Raw genomic sequence first — 20,733 nt, 5'->3', positions numbered from 1 at the left:
AGTTGAAGATTTTGGATGACTTTAAAAAAAAAAAAAAGAGAACTGGGCAGAGAATCCGTGTTTGAATTGTATTATTTAGAAATAATAATTCAGGAGAAGCAAAATAAACTATTTTACATAACATTTATATAGCCGTAGTGCAATATTTTTAATCAGCTGTCATGGATCGCAACCGTCATGTGACGGTGGTTAGTTTCGCGCGTTTACAGGCAGACTGTTTGCAGCACGTCTAAAGAGGAAAAAGGGTTTTGTTAGTTTAGATGGTGTAAAAACCAAAAGTGAAAGGAACATAGTGTTTACATGACCCACTTATCACAGATTAGACCCCAGACCCAACAGAGGCGCTGACAGCACATAATAGCTTAACTAGAAAAACTAGAAAAACTTCTCTCATTATGCGCAGTCTATTCAAGTCATTTCGAAAACAATATTCATAAAGTCAGCATTTAATGTATAGCATTCTCCAGCAGACAACGTGTAAAGCATCCTTTTGTTGTATTGCGATATATTTGTATATACTTATAATATATATATATATATAATACTTTATTACTTCACATCATTACTTCCTATCATTTTATCTAGCTTTTCTCTTACCTGCTTCTGCTTTTTGTATTTTTCACTTGTTCCCCGACGCCTACTGTAACACTTTAAGTTCCCCTGATAATGAAGTCCTATCTTATCTTATCTCATCTCATCTTGCTGTTTCCAGGCTCCTACAACCAGAGCCAGAACCAGAGCCAGAATGTGGAGGCAAGCCATGGCATGCAGGTGCTGGTTACTGGCACCACTGGCATTTCCTGGAGACAGCCGCCCGCTACAGTGAGTCTAACTACGTGTGCACGTAAACCTCAAGGGTTTCATGAAAAGTGACATCGTGACTAACTGGTTCTTGAAGGAAGCCTTTACCAAGTTACTATTGATGCAATTCGATATATAAAAAATACTTTGGGTAAACAGAACATATATGATAAACTTAAAATAATCTTCCATGGTTTTCCTTATATTTGCCAATACAACAGCAGATGTTCATATTAAACCAGGACAAAGTTTTAAATAATTTGGTAAAAAATAATCCCTGTCAGCAAAAGCTCCTCCTGAAGAGTGTTGTAAACTTTGTTTCTTCCAGTATCGTATTCCAGATCAGATTCTGGTGTTTGGACAGATTTTAGGTGCCATTTAATGAGTTGATGCGTCCACAAAGCCTGACAGACACAAGAAAAGGAGCTTTTAATGTTTTAACGCTGCCCAAATTGCCAGAGACTGTACTCGGGGACATTATCACATTGCATTATTAATTAATAAGGATTAATAAGGCTTTTTCAAAGTGTGACTCATGCAAGGCTACTCTACTGGAGTATTAAAGTATAGTACTGGAAATGGGCATTATTATTTTAATTTTTAAAAACTACATTTAAGTTGTATAAAGTTGTGAAACGCATTAGTCACAATGGAGACATGCAGTATAATAAGATACCAAAAGAAAATTTAAAAAAACAGTATATATTAGATTGCTTGCTTAGGCTAGTAAGTGGGAGGAATTAAAGAGGGTGTGCAATGGTAAACCAAGTTAATTTGTCTTTTGCTGAGAAAGAAAACAAAATAGCAGATGTCTGTCTTGAATAATATTTATGAAAATCTCTTTAGACCAAGTACATGATAAATGATTAAGTATTCGTGAAATTAATGTATGTGATAGAACTACGAGAATAGTCTGGGACAAATCTTGTGGAGCATGTCGTTAAGACTTTTCCTATTTTGTGTCCCTGTCTCTGTTTGTTCATTTATTTTTGCATAGATGTCGGGCATCTCCAAAGAAAAAGCCAAGTCAAAGAAAAACAAGCAGGATGGAAAGCAAAGAAACGACAGAAAGAACGAGGTGAACGACGGCTGGCTGCCGTTCTGTGACTTCCATGAGATCACACACACCGTCATCAAAGACACAACGGTCACCATCTACAGACAGGACAACAAGAAGATGGTGAGACTAACGTGTTTCATAATGTTTGACTCACCCGAAAAAGGACTTTTTGCACAGAATCCTTGTGATGCTGTTGTTGCAATATCCTCCCCGTCAACCGCCATTTTAGCGTTTTTCTCATTTACATTTGTAAGTCTGCCTCTGTTTGTTTCCAAGTAAATGTTTAGGTTTATTAGAACATTCTGTTAGTCATGACCAATGGTGATGTCATCCTTCGCCGTAAAAACGGATATTGATTTTGTGATACATCACCACTCCTCGGCATAGGGCCCTGGAGAGTTGTGTATTGTTTGGTAATAGCTCCAACTCTGTTCACCACTTAACTGCGTCCTTGTCTCCATCTCTGTTTTGCTGATTTTTTTTTTTTATTCTTCAGGAGATGCAAATGGCGTCCAAGGCCGAGGCTCTGTCCTTCGCGACCCTCGTGGACGGTTACTTCAGACTGACCGTGGATGCTCACCACTACCTGTGCAAGGAGGTGGCCCCAGCTTCAGTGGTGCACAACATCAACAACGGTTGCCACGGACCCATCTGGTTTGTATTCACTGACGTTTACACTGGACGCCTTATTAAACACATTCATCGTAAACCATCTGGTACTGACTGTTATCTGTGTTTGCCCGTATACCCTGACTGCCTCCTATGCAGAGAGCAATATACCACAAACGTGTTGTAATAAAGGTTTAACCCTCCCCCTGCAGCACGGAGTACGCCATCCACAAGCTGCGCCAGGAAGGCAATGAGGAAGGGGCCTACATCCTACGCTGGAGCTGCACCGAGTACCACTACATCATCATCACTGTGGTCTGCACTGAGGTATTACAGAATCACTCATTCAGCATCGGGATGTTGCATATTATCTATCCTCTAAGGTGAAATTAGGGAGAGGAGTTGGCAAATGTGCCATGTGGGGAGTTGTGTGTCACCGTTACGTGACGGCTTAATTAAAAAGGGAATTCTAGTTGTTTTCGCGTGTTATCAGAATTACTTTATTAATCCCAAACGGTGAAATTACTTTTCGTCAAAGTGTAAACCAGTGTTCAGAAGAAAAAGCAATGAGAATATGTAGGAAAAAGTAGGAAATTAGAGAAAGAATACACACATCAATGTTAAAAAAAAGTACATTTTAAAAATGTGTACAAGTATAAGTGAACATGTGTTCGAAGTTGTTGCTTTATAACAGCACTGAATATGGGGTGTTGCACAGTGGAAAATTGTTGTACATGGTGAGTCCAGAGTCAAAGATATATGTACAGGTTTATGAAAAGAAAGTTAACATGAGTTATTGCACAATATCAGTATAAACATTATTCCACAGAATAAGCTATATTTATATGTATAATTATATCCAACCCGCTGACTCTGAGTGTCTGACACAGGCAGGAGTCATTTCCTCTCTGCTAGTTCATTCTGGTTCAGTCCGTCCGGTGCTGAAAGGACTCTTGTGTCTGATGTCGAGCGGGTTGACACGTTATCCAAAATGACTTTATGAATCATTCTCCTATCTGATCTCACCGTGAGAGTGTCCCGCAGGGGCGTCGGTGTTCTCCCACCATTCCAGCTTATTGTCAACGTGAACACCCAGACACTTGTAGTCCCCGACGCCGTCCACGTTGACCCCCTGTATGACAACAGGGATCTCCGACACCTCAGTTCCTCTGTCTTAATCACACTGAGCTGTAGATGAACAGTCCCGTTCTCCACCTTTATCACCCTCACTGATGCATTCAACCGCCGCTGAGTCATCACAAAACTTCTGGAGATGACAGGTCTCTAAGTTGCAGCGAATTCGGCTGGAGGTTTTGATAGAGCATTCCCTACGTGGAGCGTGACTACTCAAATAAGATATCGTTTAAATGGAAACGAACTTAAACCTATTGAAAACTGACATCCGTGTGTACGATCTGCCCTCGTAGTGTCACGTTACGGATGTGATGTGGTTGGCGCTGATGCCTCACGGCAAGAAGGTTTGAATCGGGATTAGAAACCATCCATGCGGAGTCTCGTGGGTTCCCTCCATGTACTCCGGCTTCCTCCCACCGTACAAAGACGTGCTTGTTAGGTTCATTGGTGATTCTGAATTGGCTGTAGGTGTGAGCGTGAATGGTTGTCTGTCTCTTTGTGTTAGCCCTGGGATAGACCAGTGACTTGTCAAGGTTTGCACCCCGCCTCTCAACCAGTGACAGCTGGGATAGGCTCCAGCCCCCCCCCCCATGACCCTCCAGAGGACGTGGTTACAAAATATGAATGAATGTATTATTTGGTCAGGTGGTAGAATCCTAAACAATGAGCTGTAATGCTCTTCTCTTGCCCTCACTAAGCAGAAGTCCCTACACACACTGTCAGTTTTGTTTTATGTATCGAATTACAGGATACAGACATCATGGCAGATTACTGTAGTTTTCTTAGTCAGCATTGGAGGAAACACCCACACGCTCACAAAAAAAAACAACATACATTGAGGCCTTGTATTAACAGTTGTTAACGGTCACTGTTTGTGGGTGTGTGCCTGCAGAGTCGCTGACAGATGCTTGTTTGAAAAATGAGCTTTGGAACATAATAATAAAAAAGAAACAACAGCTCTTAAATAAACTCTTTGTTCTGTTTCGATTTGCTTGATTTCGTTAGAATTCATGATGATGATAAGACTAAATAAATTAAATCAATGCTTTTCTACTCTGGACTACGCTCAGATTATCTGTGTTTTGCTGGTTTCTATGGTGGTTGATATTTTAGAATTACTGACAAAAAACTCCCAACCCTTTTCTTTATTCAGATCGACTTGAAGGAGTCTCGTACCGTGCGCCAGTACAAGAACTTCCAGATTGATGTGTCCAAAGAGGGGTTCCGTCTGTACGGCACGGACACTTTGCGGCCCACTCTCAAGGAGCTGCTCGAGCACCTGGAGGGCCACAGTCTCCGCTCCGACAACCTCCAGTTCCAGCTGCTCCGCTGCTGCCCCCCACAGCCCAGAGGTAAATCCATCACGGCCACGGACAGAGTGAATTGGATTAGACTAAAAAGAAGCATGCAACATTATTAATACTGGCAAAGATGAACACAGAACAGGAACAAACACAACATAACACAACACTTCTGTAAATGCTTTGTGTTTTATGTCTATCTGTTCATAAATAAAAAAGACAGATACATGGTAAATCTATAAATCTGTTATAAGTTTATAGAGCAGAGGTACAGAAATCAGTACGCCGGCCGATGTGTCGACAGCACAAATGCGAAGTGAAAGATGCTTTTTAATCTAGAGGAGACATTTCACATGGCTCCAGTTTGTCCGTTTCTGTTATGCGTCGAAGTGACATTTAAAAAAAGGCTGCGGTAAAATGTTTCACAACAAGTATGGGACAGAAAGCACCTCAAGAGTTATTGAGAACTTAAGAGCTATGTTTCCTACTGTGGTTTGCTAATTTTAAGACGCTACAGTGTAACTTGCGTGAAGGGAGCTTTTGTGCTGTGTCATGTCGCCAATCTAGAGCGGACGCGTCGACAGCAGGTGGAGGTTTTGATGATGGACGAATATTAGAAATGTTGCCGCCCTGACAAGCAGATTAGAAAATCAGAAGTGTGTCTGTCGCGGTGACTGAAAAGAGCGTTTTCCTCAAAACCATCTGCACCATTTGCATTATTTCGTCTATTTTTAAGACAGATACTTGCTACGGCAGGCTGACGGCTCTGCCTGCTGTGCTATCTTGCAGTCTCTGCAGCTTTAAACCTCCGTGCAGCACAACACTTCACTCTGCGCGGTGTGTGGTGCAAACTTCGGGGTGTGGTAACGAGTCAACACCCCACTCCTGACTGTAATTGTCGGACAGGATCAGAAGTGCAACAGACCTCAATCTCTCAGCCCGTAGAGCTCATTGAAGCAAAGTTTTCGCGCCATGCACGATATGATGTGAAGTTGGTTTTAAAGCGAATGTGTGTCACTGGCAGGGGGTAAGGGAAATGGTGCTGGCAAGAGCACCTTCTGTGTGTCTGTGTGTGTGTTTGTCTGTGAAATAGTGTCAGGGAGGAAGAGAGTTGTAAATGTGGGTTTCCGGAGGCAAACTAGCACTCTTCTGTTTACTTCACCCAGGGAAAGGTGGAGCTGTGTGTGCATGGATGTGTCAAGTTGTTTGTTTGTTTGGCACTGTGCGTGTTAATTCTCATCTTTGTCAACACGCTAAGAAATAGTTAAAGGGTTATGCTCAAATAGGTGATTCTGCTTTGCAGGAAGAGAAAAGAATGCAGCGCCGTGTCATTGTCCTTGTTAAAATATGTATGAGGTGTTATACAACGCACTTGTGTGCCCACTTCCTCTAAATGTAAGACCTTCTTACTATAAACTATTCTCAAAATAACTCAAAGTTGCACGTTATGAGAGTGGACGTGTACATGTTGCTGCAGCGACTCTTGGAAGTCAAAGGGTTAATGAGTGGGTGCAGTGTTGTATATAATATTCGGTGGCAGGTTTGAGCTTTTGCATGAAAACTCGGATCGCATGTTACGGAGCGGCGCTGTAAACGCTTTCTGACGCGACGCTGTGCAGATGCTTTTATTTTTTCTCTACCCCCCCCCCCTTTAAACCACAGTGCTCTGGTTTTGTCACAACATTAGACACCCACAGACACTCGGGGAGAGACTCACGTACGGTATGGTAACACAAAACACAGAGGCAGTGTCACTTGATCCACCCACGCGCTCGACTCGACATATATATAAAAACGAACTGAATCGGTATGATAGCTGGACCTGGATATCTATTCACATCACTGCCACATTGACGTAACTGTTGTAAGTTTGCGTTACCACATGTAAACGCAGTTTTGCTTTCATGCAGAGCGCCAGTACATGTATGAGCATCTGTTGCTTTCTATTACTCTTGGTTGCCAGGAACAAAAACGCCAGCGCAAGGTTCCTTCACTGCCGCTGTCAATTCTTTTTTTTTTTTATTATTCATTGTTGCCGAAGTCTATTGTTGTTGCCTCAAAGCAGTGCAGACTTTCAAAATCAATCTACTGTCGGCTCTATTACAATAACATAACCTTGGCAACAATTTGAGCGCGCATAGCATTTCTTTTGTCAAGTTTGTCAAGTCTAAAAAATATATGTAAACAACATATTTAATAGGGGATCTGCTCAGTGTCTTACCAAAAGTGTGTGTGTTTGTATTACAGAGATTTCTAACCTCCTGGTGGTCACTAAAGATAGAGCACCGGCGCCTCAGTCGCCCAATCCCAATCATTTCCGCTTCATTCGCATTCTCAAGGAGGATATTGAGAAGGTACGTCATCGCTCCTACGCACCTCTCTGCCATTTACTAATTACATACTTACATGCTACACTGGAACAGTGTTTCCGTTTCAGTGTTTCCAACTGTTTCTCAATTTTTCTAATTGATTGTTTTGTACCTATAAAGATGGAGGAATGGTTAACTGAGGAGGTTATTTTTGGCAAAAAGTCAGCCAAAGTTTCAGGCGCCATTGTTGAAAGTGAAGGAGGAAGTAGAAACAAAAATGAACCCTGCTGGCAAAAAAGACACAGCGGCGAATAGAGTTTGTTTTTACAGAGCCAGCTGGACTGAAGAGCTCACAATTATAAATGGCGCACACCCACCGAACATTAAAGGAGCCCTAAGAAATGGCCTGGACTGTTTATTTTTGCTTATTTTGACTATAAATAGCTCAGAAAACTTTCAGTATGCCAAGCTTTCAGAAACTGTTACAAAAGAAAAGTGTTGCTCAAGCTCATGTCCACGCTGTTGGTGACGTCATTCTTTTAAAATTTAACTGGAAGTCACAGGTTAAGTTGACTCATCTGTCTGCCATTGGAGCATGAGAAAAAGTTAAAAACCATCACACCGTTGATATTTAGCACGTAGAACGTTCACTGTCTGGCTTCGGGTTCTCATCGTCAGCTTCCTTTTATTGTCGCTTGCCTGCATTGTGAAACCAGGCACTATACTGGGTGTAACATTTTTCTATAGCATTATTTTTTTTTTTTTACTCTACTTCCTGCTGCGTTAACTAGGAGGATCACCTTGGCGTGGGCACAAAAACCAACATCTACGCAGGCACACTGAGGTTGAAGAATGAGGAGGAGGAGGATGTGGGTTATGCATCCTTCCAGGAGGTCAAGGTGGTCCTGAAGGTTCTGGGTTCTGGACACAGAGACATCTCCATGGTGAGACACAAACTCCTCACCAGAACGTCCTTGTACACCAACATAATGGAAGCTTACTCTTTAGATGCAAGCGTCCAAAAACCTGTATTGTCAATAAAAGTCACTTTTCATTGTCTTTATAGATATAGAGAATAGATTAGAATACAATGTCCTTTGTTGTCATTATACAGTGTTCAACGAGATTGGAGAGCTTCTCCATTTCTGTGCAAAAAAACACAAGTATTAACAAAATAGTGCATATTTACCAGATATACAGCTAAGTTAGAATACAGTACTAAAGAAAATATTGAAATATACAAAATTTAAAATAGAATATAAAGTATATGTTGTTTTGCTGCAGTCACCTTTGTCTTTCTGTTGACAGACCTTTTTTGAAACAGCCAGCATCATGCGACAAGTTTCACACAAACACATCGTGCTGCTGTATGGAATGTGTGTCCACTCCCAAGAAAGTAAGTGCATATGAAGAAGGGCTCAAAGTTTTCTGGCACCGTGCCGGATCTTTTGTTTGATCACGATATCGGGTTTGAGCAGTCAGTTGAGTTCACCTACCAGTGAAATGAGAGAAATGCAGCTTTCCCTCTCCAAACTAACATCACCGGCCAATCAGAAGTAGGGTGGGGGTGGGTCGTGGAAAACTTGGTTGAGATCCAGCTGCAGCTGGTGCTGCATTCAAGACAACTTGGGGGGAAAAAAATTAGCTCTGAGTTGTCAAACTCAGAAATGACTGATTCCAAAATAAAAATAAATAGCTGCTGCACATATGTCACAAATCATATACAGTATACCAAAGGTATTTTTTCTCCTCCAAGTTAATCTGTAACGTGAACGCTATGATATCGTAATTCTGAAATTTCCGTGTTTTCGTGAAGGCTTCATCCAAGCCAGCATTTTTTCATTGAAGACACTTGTCAAAAAGATGGGGTAAATTTATAAAGTCATGGGAATGTGTCCTAACTGCAAACAAAGGACTTAAAATAGTAAAACTAATAATAATAATAATAATTATAACTAATATTAAATGTTTGGATGCAAATTTTGCAATTTATGATTGCAAGAATATGATCTACAGTTCTTTGTTATAAACTGAAACTAAATTAAATGGTTGCGTAGAGTGCAGTTGCGTGGGAGGATGTGGTGTCATTTCTCAGCTCTGTGAGAGACTTTTGTTTCTTTGCAATTACAAGACATCATGGTGGAGGAGTTTGTCCAACTTGGACCTCTGGACTTGTTTATGAGGAGACAGCAGACTCCGCTCAGCACGCCGTGGAAGTTCCTGGTGGCCAAGCAGCTGGCCTCAGCTCTCAGCTACTTGGTAAGAGAGAAAAACGCAAACAAAAACACACAGATTTGTGTTAGCAAATGTGCCCTCTTGATTGTGGACCTGTTTTGTACACATGTGTGTTTTGTAGGAGGACAAAAAGCTGGTCCACGGCTTTGTGTGCGCTAAGAACATCTTGCTGGCCAGAGACGGACTGGCTGCCGATGAGGGAGGGCCCTTCATAAAGCTCAGTGACAGAGGAATACCAATCACAGTGCTCACCAGGGAGGGTGAGTAAGACTATAATGCAACACATACTTGAGCTGACTCAATATGCCACTGGAAAATTTCCGATAACAGCTTTCTTTCCTGACATGTCACAAATGAAAGTAAAACTAAAATGAGTGAACAGTCCTTCAACTAAATGCATCGCAGCAACTTTTTGACCCCCACACTTTAAGGAAACAGTTACACATATTGACTGGCAGATTTAAGTAAAATTACTTGAATATGAGGAAATAGAATGATTTCAATCCCATGATCGGAATCGTCCTATTTCCTCCTATTCAAGTATTTTTATTGGCTTTTTGTACTGTAAACACATACAATATAATCAACGGTCAAAGCAACAATAACATAAACATACACATATGAAACAGGAAATGTATTACAATAATTATAATAAAAATAAATTCTAACACATTACTGAGACTTCTCAAGTTTTAAATGTGGCATTACATGTTCACCCCAGCGCCTGTGCGTGGGAGGCCTAACTGATTTCCACTTACACAAAATTAGCGTCTGCCTAGAAGGGATGAAAAGGCGACGGCGTCCAACTCTGCCCCAGATGTCACCACCCCAAGTAACGCAATTTCAGGAGCAGGGCTTACCTCTTCGTCACAGCTAATAATGCACTGGTTTTATATTGAGCTTTTCCATTTTTAGATGCTCAAAGCGCTTACAATTGGATGCATTATTCATCCGTAACGTGGCTGCCTCTCCGGCCTCTCCGACCACCACCAGATCATTCCCCTCGCAATCAAACACCAACCTTTCGGTTATTGGGAGACGGCTCTACCTCCTGAGCTACTGCCGCCCCACTGTACAAGAGAATGTGTCACAAATTGAGGACTAAAACTGTACCAACTTTGGGCATCCCCAAAACCGGTCGGGTCCACCTCCGGATATGTCCTGCCAAGTGTCCTTTTAGACAAATGAATCCTGTGGATACAGATAGAACTTGAGTGAATGTTTTTTTGCTCCTAACACATTTAAGTACTTTGTTTTCCTTTTCGTTTAAGCTCTATATCTTCATGTTCTTCCCACACAAAGCAGGGGGGAAAAAAAAAATGAATAAATTAATAAAAGAGAAACATTTCCGATCAAGCAGGAGAGGTTGTCAGTAATAGGAATCATATTTTTCGCTTAATTGGTGCAGAGGGCGCATTTCCGCCTCGGCTTGTAATTTGGTTTGTAAAAGCTGCCTAGATCTGGGTTCAGAGAAGACGGTCCGCCAAGGACACGTCTCAGATTGCACAGTTCCCTTCAAATGGCTGCCTCATATTTCCGTTCGTCTATCGGAGTCAGAAGTTGTGTCTGCCCAGAAATATAACCCAGTGTGTCTGCCCAGTCGAAGGACTAGAAATGTTTCTGTACGAACGAGCACTGCCGCATGCTGGGAATGTGCCGTCCCTCTTTTTTTTTTTTACCCAGAACTCTAACATTTCTTGTTCTGCCTTCATCACTTTGCTGATCAACCAATCTTCCAGCTATACATTCATGTCCTTGTACATAGATTTGATTGGAACATAGTGCTTTAAGTGCTGAGAAAGCCACTGGGAGCACTCTTCCCTGTTTCCCAGCAATCTCAGATCGCTTTACTCTAAACCTCAAATCTATTCTCCTCTTTCACTCTTTTTTTTTTTTTTTCTCTTATGTCCATATACTCAATTATCTCCTTTCCCGCTCTCATTTCTTTCTCTGTGGAGGCATATAGATTTGCAAAGCCGGCAGCGGAGGTCAGCCAATCAGTTAGCCTGCCTTCCAGTCAAAGTGATATATTTCAGCCAGCTGACATCGGGCCATTTTAGATTCAATGGAGGCATTGAGGCAACATGTCAAGACAGCTTACCCGCCTACAGTACTCAGCCTGTCAGAACTGCAGTGCACTTTATTATCTATTATAATCTATTGATTCCTGGTATTATATGTCGGTAAATATCGATATGGCGATATATCGCGATATATTTTCTTCCGATTCAATATCAATTTTAAAAGAAAAAAAGTCATGGATTAGGCCAATCGTAAACGACTTCCACACCTCCACCACCACATTTTTTGTACAAGTGTAATAAATTGGATATGGATCATTTACATTAATATTGTTTTTTTGACCCAGTTTGTCCAATGAATTATCACTGTCACCTGCTAATTTTAAAGTGCATTTAAAATTTCTCAGTGAACTTCGCATAATATCGCAATAATGTATCGTATCGTGAAGTCCCTGCCAATACCCACCTCTGCTTATTTGTTAAACTGAGTGACAGTATCAGGAAAATAAACTAGATAAAGGATGAAGTCAAGCTACTTCCAGCAATGAACTATTACAGCCTGCCAACCTTGGTTTTATTATATTTTTTATGACATTTGATGTGGCCAGTGAATACATATTTCTTGAAAAGGTTACAGTATTTTTTGACGCGTTCTCTTAAAGGCATGTCACTGAGAGCCAAGCTTGTGTCGTAATCCAGTAAAGCAACTAGGAGTATCATCGTTTCCACCTGACGCCCTCACATTTCACACATAATTGTCTCAGACAGCACCAGTCTGTGACAACAAACAAATCTCCGCTTAACTGAATTGATTAATTGCATCTTAAACCGGACTTTGCTCGCGCCTGCAGAGTGTGTGCACCGTATCCCGTGGATTGCTCCGGAGTGTGTGAAGAGCGTCTCATCCCTGAGCGTCGCAGCTGACAAATGGGGATTCGGTACCACCCTGTGGGAGATCTGCTACGACGGAGAAGTCCCTCTCAAAGAGAAGAAACTCACGGAGGTATGTGGTAAAACATGCATCCGTACAAACTAATGTCTTATTTTTTTCCACACTAACTATTCACTTTAGCTCTGTGTTTTTTTTTTTTTTAACACACCATCTTAATCACGTGTTTGTCTTCGTCCTGAGCAGAAGGAGAGGTTTTACGAAACCGAGTGCCAGCTGGCTACTCCAGAATGCACAGAGCTGGCTGAACTCATGACCCACTGCATGACCTACGACCCCAAGAAGAGACCTTTCTTCAGGGCCATCGTCAGAGAGATGGACATGCTCATAGAGAAAAGTATGTGTGAGGGGAGTTTGTGTGGTGTATAATGTATGCATGCACATACACAGTTGACCTTAAAGTTGGAATACTTTTGTTTTCACACACATTTCCTCTTTTAAATGTTAAGAACAGACTGTCCATTTAAGCTTTGAGACGATGCAAATGCTATCTGTCGAGAATAAATCACATTGTAACAACCATTTAACGAGAAAAGGTAAAATATATTTAATTCCAACTTTATGGGAAACAGTGTTTACTGCAAAAATTTTACGTATATCCTCACCGGCCACTTTATTAGGTACACCTTGCCAGTAAAAAGCCGGACCCCCTTTTGCCTTCAGAGCTGCCTTAATTCTTCGTGGCATATTTTAAACAGGGTGTTGCAAACATTCCTCAGAGATTTTGGTCCATGTTGACATGATAGCATCACACGGTGGCTGCAGATTTGTCGACTGCACATCTATGATGAGAATCTCCTGTTCCACCACATCCCAAAGGTTCCTCTGTTGGATTGAGATCTGGTAACTGTGCAGGCCACTGGAGTACAGTGAACTCATTGTTAGTGTTCAAGGAACCAGTTGGCGATGATATGAGCTTCGTGACATGGTTTATTAACCTGCTGCGTTGAACTGCAGACGTGTGATTGGCTGATTATCTATTTGTGTCAACAAGCAACGGAACAGGTGTACCTAATAAAGTGGCAAGTGAGTGTATATTGCACATTTTATATATACACATACAAGGAACAAAGCATCTTTCATTTCCTTTTAGTTTGTTTTTTTGCCTTTTGACAAAAGAAATTCCAAATTTTATCTGTTGAAAAACTGCAGAACAGATTAAAAACGTGTGCAGGTTAAATAATTGAAGCCCCGTTGTTTGCAGTTGGAGTATGACCTGAATGTTTTTTCTGTGTCACTTAGCAGCTGCCTTGTAGCAGAGACAGAGACAGAGAGAGAGCGAAAGCAAGAGAGTTGTTTACCCAACTCAGATGTTGATGAGGAAGTTCACTGAGTGCAGTAATGCTGATGTGCCCCTGAGCTGGGCCCCATATCATGTTACTCTTTTCTTCCACCTGCTGGTCAGAGTTAGATACTGCAGCCAGTTTTACTAAACCAATTTGATGCTCTTATGTTAAAATCCCTAAACAGCCATGAAACCACCTTAACTCTGGTATCTGCTCTTGGTTCTACCTGAAAGGTTATTTTGAAACTTTTATCAGTATTTTGTCCTTAACAGAAACGGGGGCATAGATTTGCTGTCAACTAGCTGTCCTACTAAAAGTAGCCATTTGTGTGGAAACCAGAGCAAGCAGACACTTACATAACCGCAGAAAAATTCTTGTGAAAACGTTGACACCGTCAACCACAGTAGACTTCCTATGACGCAAGAAATGTGCTTTATGTTGAAGAAAATAAATGTTTTTTTATCAAGTGTGCTTAATGTATGTTTTTTTTTGTTCGTTCCGTTTCTCAGACCCATCTATCGAACCCCAGCCCACACCTGAGGTGGACCCGACCATGTTTGAGAAAAGGTTCCTGAAGTGGATCAGAGATCTGGGAGAGGTAAGAGTCTGATCTGTATCAAACCGAAACTGAAACATAAAACGAACGTGACCAAATCCGCTCTTGGATACTAATGTTACATGTGCATGTAATTGTTCCCATGGTTCTGTCTCTAAAACAAATAGAAAGCCTTACAGGAGTTAGTTTTATTGCACTGCAGTAATGGAAACTTTGTTCGCGTCCCCTGCGCAGGGTCACTATGGTAGGGTGGAGCTGTGCCGTTACGATCCCAGAGGAGACAAAACGGGCGAGCTGGTGGCAGTGAAGTCACTGAAGCCCGAGAACCGGGAAGAACAGAACAACAACCTCTCCAGGGAGATTGACATCCTGAAGGCGCTCTACCATGAAAACATTGTTAAATACAAAGGCATCTGCCAAGAGGAAGGTACGACAGACACAGGGAGCACACGCCAGTACACCAACATACACGTGTTTAAATGTCAAAGTCTACCTGTTGGATCTGGAATGTAGTCGCTGAAATTACTAGAAGTTCAGGTATTGGTTCCTCTCTCGAAATCTTGTCAAGTCATTTCCCCAAACACTTCTTCAAACCCTCTAGGTGTCGAAAAATTCCCTCCTCTGAACAATAATAGGCGGTTTAAACTTCTGCGTTAAGTTGACGCAGCACTGACTGGTGTGTGGGTGGTGTATTTGCAGACTGAGTAGCACGCAAGTATAAACGGTTCACATCAGCATAGGCTACGTGCATGTGTTTCTCTCGACGTACTCTAAAAGAGCCTTAACACAGATGCTCGTATTCAGCCCATTTCTGAATCTGTGACCATGGAAGAGGCGGGAAATAAAATGTGTTTGCGCCTTTTAAAAAAGGGGCCTTCAACGTTATTCAGGGCAAGAACCCACAAACTGATGAGAGATTAAGTAGGGACCTCCTACCTACTGTATGTGTTCTATATTAAACTTGACCCAGTGCTATTCATAAATATACATTGTTATAATCACTTTGCATTCAATATTAAGTTATTCAAATAATACATACTTTTAAATATTCGTTTTTTTTTATTTCAAACGTGTGCAATAGTAGGGTGGCTGTGCAACTGCCATAAACATAAACATACTTGACTTAAACATACATACATACATGGGATTTCACCTGGGGGACTGAATACTCTCTTTAAATTTGTGTGGGGAAAATAAAAACTAAATATTTTTTTTTAAAAATGTCAACCATAAATTTTGCGGCCCCCTACAGTACCTCCGTGGACTCTCTAGGGCTCACAGATCCCCTGTTGAAGACCCACATTTTATAATCAGTGATATTTAAAAATAGTTTGGTATAGTGTTAAGAAAATCTCACAACTCAGCTCTTAGACTGAGAGAGGCAAAGGCACAAACTGTGGCTAGCATTATACAGTCTTATTTTATTTTTATCTATTTTAATGAATTGTTATCTTTTGCTGCATTTGTGTCTAAATCTGCACATAGGTGGCCAGGCTATTAAGCTGATCATGGAGTATCTTCCACTGGGCAGTTTGAAGGAGTACCTGCCCCGTAACAAGAGCAGGGTCAACCTCAGCACCCTGCTCAGCTACTCCATTCAGATCTGCAAGGTAACACAGCTTCTCTTCACTCCGTTAGATCCCATTCACCTAGAACCTGTTGAAAGATGACACCTCTTTTTTCTTGTTATTTTAGGGAATGGAATATTTGGGACTCCGAAACTACATCCACCGCGACCTGGCTGCCCGCAACGTGCTGGTGGAGAGCGAGGGGACGGTGAAGATCGGAGATTTCGGCCTCACAAAGAGCATCAAGGACAACGAGGGATATTACACCGTCAAGGATGACCTCGATAGCCCCGTGTTCTGGTGAGGCAAAAGGGAGACGCGGATAAAAGGGGCCGTCCGTTTTATTCACTTCACCGTGATAGTTGAGAGCTCATTGTTGCGGCATAATGACTTTGCGAGAGGAGGAGATGATAGAAAGGGGAGGCGAAGTGAAATAGGAAGCGGCACCAAAAAGAAATCAATTTGAACCGAAGGGAGAAACGTGGAGCATGTGTGATCTATCCATGCGTGGCTCATGCAAGAAGGAACTAAATTAAAATTTTAACAGTAAATTGCCTCCTGCGTCAGCCGTCTAGGAATTAATGCTCAAACGCTGAGATGATATGAGGCAACTAGGAAATGAGCTGACAGGGAAATTGAAACTGGCGCAGTAGGTTGACGCAGGAGTTCAAATTAGCAGGGAATATGTCTGTATAATCACTGCAGCCAACTGTACTTAAGGGCTTCTGTTTTAATTATGCACGTAGTTTACTCACCATTGGTATTCTGAGACAATTCAAGTTTATTAAAACGAATAAATACTTTAATTTATTTTAATTTATAGGTGCAGAATAGCTATAATCTGCACAGAAATATGTACAAGTGGAATATTTCTATATTTGTGTTACTAGTTTGAAAAAGATGAATTTCATAAAAAGAAACTTTAATTCTGATTTTTAATGGAAGCGTGAAAATAAAATCCAAGTGGTCGCTCATGGTGATGACGTACCTGTTGACGATGTGGAAGAATGAATGTTGTCACACTTTTTTTGTTTTCAGGTATGCCCCAGAGTGCCTGACTCTTTGCAAGTTTTACCGGGCCTCAGATGTTTGGTCCTTCGGTGTGACGCTGTATGAGATCATCACCTACTGCGAATCACGCGAGAGCCCCATGAAGGTCAGTGTGAAGTCTCACAGAGGCTTTTTAAAAATCCTTCTCATCTCCCGTTATTGTTTTACATCTCTTATATTTAAAACCTAGATAATTATGTACCCGTGACTGTTTTCAAGAGCAGATTTTCTCACAGCATTACCAACGCAGTTATTTGTATGTGGCAGATGGTGTTGGTCTTTGGCCAGAGCAGCAGACGACAGACTCCAGCGGGAGCTTTTCAAACTAGAGCCCGCGCCAAGATCCTAGTTTATCGCTATATCTATTATTTACCTCTTAGTCTTAACCACCACTGACCCATCACCACTCTTACTGGAGGCTCATTAGTAATGAAGACGGTAAATGTTAAAATAATGAGTCATGATTAAGAACGAGACGTGACGCAAGTCGAATCTAAAACCCACGAAATGGCAGTTGAATTTCCACGTGAAATGAAATGAAAACAGAGCAAGTGTGGAAACGTTTTGTGTGTTTTTTACCCAATCAGCGCTACTTGGACATGATCGGCAACACCCACGGCCAGATGACCGTCATCCGACTGGTGAAGGTGCTGCAGGAAGGATCGAGGTTGCCCCGTCCCGAGGAGTGTCCAGAATTTGTAAGAAACTTAACCCTGCTGTAAAATATACTAGGACAATAATGACAATTTTGTTCTCAGGTGTGTCTTTATTTAGAAATCAAAGGCAAAGACAAGGAAAGCCGTCACCGGTCCTGTTTCTAAGTGCATAACATAAAAAAATAAATAGCATGATAAAAGGTAGTTTTAGTGTAACCATAGACTGTATAAAGATGGACGGCGGAACAGCTCCTCTGAAGTGAAGCCAGAGCGAGTAGAGCTCCCCCTGGTGGTTGGCTGCAGTATAGGTCATAAGCTTCACCTCCTCCATGTTAGTGAACGGGACTTGGGCTGAAATAAAACACTAAAATACACATCAAATATTAATTTTTTTCGAAGACGGTTTCTGGCTTAGTAAGTAGTTAACACAATATAATGTTGATGCATGTTCAAGGGTCGATTTTTTTTTTGGATAAGTTTCGTTGGAGCGAGTTATTTGACGCTATAGAAACAGGATGTGACATAATGGAAACTACCAGTTGCCATGCCAACCCCTCCATACAGGTGCTGCGGGACTTTCAGGGTTGTAAAAAGAAAATTAATGAAGCATTTCCTCGTAACAGATGTCCATATTTATACCAGTCTATGGTTTTAGCACATTTACAGTAGTTTATAGATTTAGCTTAGAATATAAATGTCTAATAACAAGTACTGTACGAGAACATCCCAGTCCTTTATCTGATGAACCAGTACAAAGGAAAAGAAACACAATGTGACATCTAATAGTAAAAACGTTGCTAGGTTTTCCCACATGTCACCACCTGCAGTCTAACGCTGTCCTTGTTTGACAGGTATACAACCTGATGTGCAAATGCTGGAAACAAATGCCGGATCACAGAATCACCTTCACGAGCCTGATCGAGGAGCTGACCGCCTTTCAGCAACAATTCCAAAAGCCGAGCAACCTTTAAAAACTCCAGCGGTTTTTTTTGGGAATGGCAAAAAAACTGACCCCAGCAATGACAAAGAAAGCCATGCACCTTCCTACGCTTATATAAACCTTCCTTAATCGTGGCATGAAGTCTAACCCTAATAAGACACTTCTTTTTTTTTTCTTTTTTTTTTGTCATATTACTCTCATATTTCCAATCATGAGCATTTGACATGAAAGAAATGTAGCCTTCCCAGTGTGACCCACTATCTTACTTATCACCATATGGAGAACATTTAACTGTCTGTGGGAGATGTCAAACTTGTGCGGATTCTTATCACTTTTATTTCACTGTCAGAGGACTTTGAGGCACGGCTAATATCGCGCTCACGCACGGACGCTGAAAAGATGGACGCTGAGCTGAACTGAGCTTCTTCTTCTTCTTCTTCTTCTTCTTCTTTTTTTTTTTTTGGAACGCTCCATTTCACGCGGACGTGTAGAGTCATTTGTGACGGATGCCGAGTGGATCGCAGAGAAGATGTGGTCTCAGCCGACGCCGGTTGTTTCATGGACTCCTCAGGAGACATTTCACCTGTTTTCTTCGTGATAAATGTCAGGATTTTCTGTTCATGTTGTGCAAACGCAGCCGCCGGGAATTGGCGTTGAGTTAGAGCCAGTGATCAGTCGTCCTCCAACTTTCTCCAAGCCACGGTGGTCTAACAGACAAAACGAGCATTTAAAAAAAAAAAGAAAGAAAGAAAGTGCGACAGCCAATTTCACTTTTAGGAATTGTATGTACCAGTAATTGGGTTAAATATCGCAAAGATTAATCTTAGTGGAGCAGGAGCTGCATTTGCACGCGAACTGAAGATCTAGATTTTTGTTTTTGGGGCTATAATAATGTAATGGATCTTGTCCTGTCCTGATTAGCTGCACCTGAAATCCAAACAACCTACAGTGAGATTTGGTATTTTAGGAGCAAATGTGGGCGGCGTCACTTTACTTCTCCTCTACTGTTAATGTTGCTTTAGGTGCAAGATGGGGTCAGTCAGAACCAGAAATACTGGCCGTGAATCTCTGTAGATGTAATACTCATGTAATACTGCAACGAAAAAAAGAAAAGAAAACAGCCTGTATCCACTGCCGCATACTGCAAATGGAAGGACTTCAGGTGGAACACAAAGTTTGAAGTGCGGAAAGAGCAGTGAATTGACTGATCTGCATGGCTTTTTATGTTTTTTTTTTCAAAATATAATTTCTTTTAATGATATGAAACGGTTATAGTTACTTTTGTGCATTTTATATGATATCCTCCAATAGCCCAGAAACATTATAAAAGTGTATTTATCAATGTATACGTCGTAAGGTTTGAGCAGGAGGGTGTGTTTTTTCTGGTAAACCCCCCCCTCTCCTCCCCTCCCCTCCCCTCCCTCAGAGACATTCACCAGTCACGATTTTAATCGCGGTGACTTCGGATACGGCCAGTACTACTCGACGCAACTGTGAATATTGGCACGAAGGCGACACCAACAAAAGATTGTCAGGAGGAAAAAAAGATGCGCAGTCCACATTTTATTTAGGAATGTAAAAGACAGTTCCTTCTGCTTGACATAAGAGAAAAGAAATTTATATATATTTTTGAAAAAAAAAAAAAGATGAAATCATGACTTATGGAAGGAGATAGTATCCATAATTACACAATGAAAAAATAAATAAAGTCAGTGTTGTATTCTGTCTGTCAAATGCTATGTCATATAACTACTGAAAACAGTTTTGTTCTATATGTTACAGTTGTAAGCAGGCATGCGAAAGGTGCTCTGGAAATAATACCTTATTCACAGTAAAACAATATCAATGTCAGATATAAAATTTTGCAAAATCTACAGTATCTTTCGGGTCAGAGAGGAAAAAATAAAAAATAAATCCACAAACTCTAAAAGCAAGAGCATTTTACAAAGCACAGCAAATCTTAAGAGACACGTGTACAGCCGCTGAAATGAATCAGAAACACTCGAGTATTGCAACGCTTTGTGATCAACACACACACACACACACTGTCACACAGTTCGGCCTCAACGCTGACCTCGTGTTAAACAGAAACATTTGGACCAGAAAGGAGTCACGACTAAAACTACACCCAAGGTTACCTCCTCTGATAATAATAATATAATTCTTTTAGCAACTAAAATGTCTTAGTACCATCCACGCTAACGTCAAGTCTAAAAGTTTCCCAGCAGAACATTGAATTGTCACAATAGGTTATTCAT

At 41.3% G+C, this 20,733-nt stretch overlaps 1 protein-coding gene across 2 annotated transcripts in view; it reads left to right on the top strand.

Annotated features, from left to right (window-relative positions):
• Positions 1-20,405, top strand: part of jak1 (Janus kinase 1) — a 34,998-nt gene extending 14,593 nt beyond the window's left edge. For both annotated transcript variants that reach the window (XM_047586438.1, XM_047586437.1), the window contains exons 7-25: positions 713-822; positions 1,799-1,981; positions 2,358-2,515; positions 2,683-2,797; positions 4,758-4,956; positions 7,153-7,259; positions 8,006-8,158; positions 8,523-8,610; positions 9,346-9,473; positions 9,571-9,709; positions 12,322-12,473; positions 12,606-12,756; positions 14,215-14,303; positions 14,496-14,688; positions 15,747-15,871; positions 15,957-16,129; positions 16,868-16,985; positions 17,467-17,577; positions 18,387-20,405. In XM_047586438.1, the coding sequence (XP_047442394.1) occupies positions 713-822; positions 1,799-1,981; positions 2,358-2,515; positions 2,683-2,797; positions 4,758-4,956; positions 7,153-7,259; positions 8,006-8,158; positions 8,523-8,610; positions 9,346-9,473; positions 9,571-9,709; positions 12,322-12,473; positions 12,606-12,756; positions 14,215-14,303; positions 14,496-14,688; positions 15,747-15,871; positions 15,957-16,129; positions 16,868-16,985; positions 17,467-17,577; positions 18,387-18,506 (2,612 nt within the window). In that variant the 3' untranslated portion in view covers positions 18,507-20,405. The remainder of the gene's footprint in view (positions 1-712; positions 823-1,798; positions 1,982-2,357; positions 2,516-2,682; positions 2,798-4,757; positions 4,957-7,152; positions 7,260-8,005; positions 8,159-8,522; positions 8,611-9,345; positions 9,474-9,570; positions 9,710-12,321; positions 12,474-12,605; positions 12,757-14,214; positions 14,304-14,495; positions 14,689-15,746; positions 15,872-15,956; positions 16,130-16,867; positions 16,986-17,466; positions 17,578-18,386) is intronic.
• The last annotated feature ends 328 nt before the right edge of the window (positions 20,406-20,733 follow it).

The sequence above is a fragment of the Mugil cephalus genome, chromosome 6 (genome assembly GCF_022458985.1).
Source record: "Mugil cephalus isolate CIBA_MC_2020 chromosome 6, CIBA_Mcephalus_1.1, whole genome shotgun sequence".
Classification (NCBI taxonomy): Eukaryota; Metazoa; Chordata; class Actinopteri; order Mugiliformes; family Mugilidae; genus Mugil; species Mugil cephalus.
The sequence above is the reverse complement of the archived record's forward strand: the minus strand, read 5'-3'. Positions and strand labels throughout refer to the sequence as shown.